This window comes from Sprattus sprattus, assembly GCF_963457725.1.
Source record: "Sprattus sprattus genome assembly, chromosome: 12".
NCBI classification, from domain to species: domain Eukaryota; kingdom Metazoa; phylum Chordata; class Actinopteri; order Clupeiformes; family Clupeidae; genus Sprattus; species Sprattus sprattus.
In genome coordinates this window covers 9,745,853-9,751,033 of record NC_137910.1, presented here as the reverse complement: position 1 = coordinate 9,751,033, position 5,181 = coordinate 9,745,853, and the positions used below count along the sequence as shown (strand labels likewise).

The following is a 5,181-nucleotide window of genomic DNA, read 5'->3' as shown; positions in this document are numbered from 1 at the left end:
GATCCACCTGAGATAAGTGCAGTGCATTTATTCAGAGTCGTGCTGTGTTTTGTTTCCATACGCAGTGGTATGGAAAGATAGCAGATGCCACTGGTTTGACACAACAATAGTCTGAGATGGCAGTCCGTGACATGTTCTCGGCGGAACTGTCAACCAGGCACACCCACTTCTTCCCTTATTGCAGGTAAGTGATTGCAGCATTTCCATAAAAATAAAAAATAAATCTATATGGCGTTCATTGTTTCTCTGTCAAAAATAGGTCCAAGGTTTGGAAAAACACTTCGAGTCTCTTGTTGGTGGCCTCTGGTTGGGTGTACAATCGTGATTGGTAGGGCGGGAGTAAGACAGGGAGAATGTGAAGTTTAAGAATAAAAGAATGCAAAATAAAACTCTGACACAAACAGTGGGCATTGTGCTCATTTCCAGTGTGTGAGAAAAACACCTCCCTCCCTCCTTCCTTCCTTTTCTCTCATTGCCACTCTATTTCTGGTAGGCTGACAATTGAGGATGAGCTGTGGAACTAGTACTGCTTTTGGAGGCCCTCTGTGCTCTTTAGCGAGGAGGATGTTTTTCATTGGGTCACCATTAATCAAAGGGTGACAGGAGAAGAATTCCATTACCTGAAAAGAGATTTGTTTTATTATATTTAGCATGATATGTATCACTAACAGTGGTTTAGAATGGCATAGCATAGCTTCAGTGTCTGTGCTGAGGCTGTCTCTGCGCTGAGGCTGCGTGTCTGCTGAGGCTGTGTGTCTGCGCTGAGGCTGTGTCTGCTAAGGCTGTGTCTGCTAAGGCTGTGTCTGCGCTGAGGCTGTGTCTGCTAAGGCTGTGTCTGCGCTGAGGCTGTGTCTGCTAAGGCTGTGTCTGCGCTGAGGCTGTGTGTCTGTGCTGAAGCTGTGTCTGTGCTGAAGCTGTGTCTGTGCTGAAGCTGTGTCTGTGCTGAGGCTGTGTGTCTGTGCTGAAGCTGTGTCTGTGCTGAAGCTGTGTCTGTGCTGAAGCTGTGTCTGTGCTGAAGCTGTGTCTGTGCTGAGGCTGTGTCTGTGCTGAGGCTGTGTCGGTGCTGAGGCTGTGTCTGTGCTGAGGCTGTGTCTGCGCTGAGGATGTGTCTAAAGCCTGTAAAACTTGTTTGGTCTTTTCTGCCTTCATTGAAATCGATCTCACCTTCCATTTAATGTCGTTGATGTGGCAAGAGGGACATTAGGAAGATGGAATGCATGATGGGATGGGATCTTAAGGCCAGCTGCAGTGCTTAATGCACACCCCAGACCACAGTGACAGGGTGCACATCAGTGAGGGGGGGGGGTGCTATCAGTGAGGGAGGTGGGGGCATATCATTGAGGGGGGGCACATCACTGGGGGGGGGCATATCAGTGTGTGTGTGGGGGGGGGGGGGGGTGAGGGGGCATATCAGTGAGCTGGGCACATCACTGAGGGGGGGGAGGACATATCAGTGAGGGGGGGGGGGGGGGGGGGGCATATCTGTGTGTTCCTGTGAGGCGCGATGCATGAATAATATACTAAACCTATGAGGCATGTTATTATCTTGCCGTGGAGGAACATCGCTTTGCTTGTCAGAACTGGGGACATGTGTGTCTGAAACAGCACACACACACACACACACACACACACACACACACACACACACACACAGACACACACACACACATTATCTTCCAGACTGTAATAGCAAATCAGATTTACTCAAATAAGCCTGTTACAGCAGACATATCTGTGATGCAGAGGATATGTGTGATTGCAGGTATGATGACTGCACAGCAGGGCAGGTTGGAAAGGCCTTCCACTTGCTTTGGTCAGCTGGTTAAAGGGCATTTATGGCCTAGAGTGGCACTGCTGCCATGACCAGGGGCAAAGTAGCTGGGGGTGTTCTCATTATGCCTAACCTGTGCCAAAAGTGCTAAAAACAGAACGCTCCAAGTAGCGGCATCAGAGACTACTCTATTTCTTTTTCATTAAATTAACTCTTCCGCTCATGTCTTTTAATCGTCAGTATCGTAATTTCATGTCACTCACCACTGTGGTGGATAGCCATCTTTGTATTTTCAAAATAATTGGGCCCCGGAGGCTTCAGGGGATGTAGAGGTAACAGCGCCCTCCTGTGGTGAAAGGTGAGTCCGTATGGCGAAACATATTCAGGCTCTTTGCAGCGGTCTAAATTAGTGGGGATGTGGACTTCCATGCTAAAATGGCAAAGGTATATTTATACTCCCCAAATTCTTTTTCATTAAGTGTTTTTAAAAACCATCAGACAAGTTGGCATGTGGTGACAGAAAGACTAAAATATCTCACTTTACAGTGGAACACGCAAATAATTGACTCTCTGATAATAGGCCTATCCCATTCTTATACTAGGGGCGGGACCCTAAAAAAAATAAACAACAATTCTGAATTTGTTATCTCAAATTCTCAACCTTTCCCCAAACAATTCATTCTGGCTCTTTCACCCTCAAACGTCCTGATTGTTTAATCCATAGAAATCCGGTTCCGGGTTTTGTGTGTTTCAGCTATCGCTACTCCCTTCAGTTCTCTCCCTCTCTCACTACTGCATGCGCTTTCGATGGCTGTTGGCTGATGCCAAGTGATTGGTTTGGAGGCTGGCGTTTCGATCCAAGGCTCATACCCGCTCTTCGTGTTTACACCTTGAACATTCAGCGACCAGAGCAAAGCTAGCACCAGGACGATGAAGGCGCGGAGATAACAGTTGGGAGTTGCAACGATGTAAACGCCGCAGCATTTATCTTTCATCACAAAGTTATCAGATTCCGTTTAATAGGAATAAAATTGCCGTTGTTGGGATTCCAACCTGGAATATTTAATCCCCGGAATCAGATTATCCTGGAGTTTTGGCAAATCCAACTTTCTTCGACTTTTCTACCCACGGACAACATATGGCTAATGCGCGTTAAATTTCCGACAGAAGTTTTTCTTGACTATATTTCTAACAGTATTAATTTATCCTACATTTTGAAAAATGTGCTTCTTTGTGAACTTGCTGTAAAAGGAGCTCAACGTTGCATATGTTTCGTAGAATTAAGTCAAACTAGCGTGTCCGTCAACGCATCTCAGTGGACTTATTGAGGACAGCCTTCTCAACGTGCAGTTATCCAGGTCAATATTTCCAAAAGTGAAACATTTAAATTATTCTATAAGTAACATCACCGAGCAAGGCAGACTTGCCTGAGAACACCTGGGAACATTCAGCAGTGGCTCTACCGGGGGAAGATGTTCTCTGTGCGGACACAGCGTTCCTCGGGTCCCGGTCATCTTCTGGTCCTTATCCTAATATGTGGAACTGTGATTCCCAACACAGGTAAGGGCATAATTTGCAGCAAATGTGTCTTGGAGTTATCTAATCCATCTTATTGACAGTATGATAGCCGAGGTAACTAGTGTGAGTAGGCAGTTGTTAATGTGATCGTCAAGTAGCCTATCCAAAATTGTTTGTTTCGGTATCTGTATTTTCGTTTCGCTGGTTGGATTAAAATATGTAGGCTATTAGCTACTTCCGAAAGTCGCCTGCCCAAAAGCAGTCGGACACTCTATTCATTCAGACAGATGAGTCGCTTGATAAGAGGCTGGTTCAGCAGGGTGTCTCTTTTCAGTCCTCACCTTCAGATTTTATCTGATTTGGATCGAAACTGCCGGTATGGTCAAATGGCAGTACCTTTTACACATGACGGATCTGTGCCACTTGCCAGTGTACAGGCTATTTTACCAGTAGCCTGCACTCTTTATATACTGACATAAAGGAGTATGAATGTTTCCTTGGATTTAGAGAATTAGTTGTTTGCTAGTCTTTTCCCAAGGCATGTCGCTTCAACAGTTGCGGTTTTTCTTCTTTTCAGAGTGAAATCAATTAATCCCATAGGTAGGCCCATAAGAGTGGTATTTGTTGTTTTTTTTTGGTCATGTTTTCACACTAGGCCTACTGATAATTGTGTCATCTCATATCAAAGAAGCGACGTGTCGCATGAATGCTCATTCCGATTAAAACAGGCTGTTTAATGAACTCTTACAACATTAAACGGCGCGCGATAAATGGATCAAACTTCTCTGGATAGTTAATTTAATATGCGGCCTATTTAATCCGAGGTTAAACCACCCGAGTAATTTGAATTAAAATCAGGAATAAAACGGGTATAATGCCCTGTCACTGGAATTACAATTTTGGTGTATTCTCCGGTTTGACTACAAGCATTATCAGTCATCGAAAGAAAATGTTCTGCATTCTTCCGTCAGTCACCCCCTGAACCCCCTCGCATGGAGTAATTAAGACTGAGGTCTATGGTACTTAGATGCTCAAAAGGAGGAAATGGGTAGAAAGATCGAATTCGCGGGAAAAACATTAAGCCGCAAAACATCAGTGGCGTGCCAGCCCGGGGACTGATGTTGCCTGTGGCGCGCTCGATTTAAGCCTAATTTGTTTACGTAAAGTTACGGCAGACAACGTGGCAACTTTTCCTTGTCAAACAGTTGTTTGCAACGTCTGCTGTAATAACGCGTTTATAGATACGTTTCAAATGATTTACTGCTGTAGGGGCTATGGATAGTTTCATTATATCACATGTGAAGTCTCCATACTATAATCCATGTTTGAGGGTTGTCTGCATTCTGTGTCGTTAGGCTGTAAACACTAACAAGCCCTATCCTGTTGGCAAATGCACCCTCTCTTGCGTACCAGAGGATCGGAAAGATAGATACCTTGATTGTTGTCAAACAGTGAGACAGGTGGGTAAACTGACCAGGCAATCTAGATGGTTGCCTGCTGCGCTTCAGGCAGTCAGAGTAAGCACCTCTTTTTGGATCGGGATTTCTGTTAACTCGCCCACTAGGCCCCATGCTTTTTTCTCTCTCTCTGTCTCTCTCTCTCTCTCTCTCTCTCTGTCTTTTTTTCTCTCTCTCTCTCTCTCTTTCCTTTCGTAATCAGATTGACACCGAACAGAGCATTCGAAAGGTTTAGTGGATTACGGTTTCTGCTTAAAAACGTGGAAAGACAATGCCTTGTATTGTTCTAGTGGCCTACATTGGCGAGGAAACGCGCCTAACCAGTCAATCTACGGTTGTACATGAATCTCTACACTGTACTGACATTTATAGTACTGGCTTGCCATTCGTGTAACTCTGGTCACAGTATCAGGAGCAGAAACTACCCGTCCTCCC

General features: G+C 45.1%; 1 protein-coding gene across 1 annotated transcript in view; it reads left to right on the top strand.

The window, feature by feature from the left end:
- Window positions 1-3,243: 3,243 nt before the first annotated feature.
- unc5b (unc-5 netrin receptor B) overlaps window positions 3,244-5,181 on the top strand; it is a gene marked incomplete at both ends in the record, with an annotated part of 63,041 nt that continues 61,103 nt past the window's right edge. Inside the window, one exon of the mRNA XM_080848473.1 lies at window positions 3,244-3,331. Coding sequence (XP_080704599.1) covers window positions 3,244-3,331 — 88 coding nt within the window. The remainder of the gene's footprint in view (window positions 3,332-5,181) is intronic.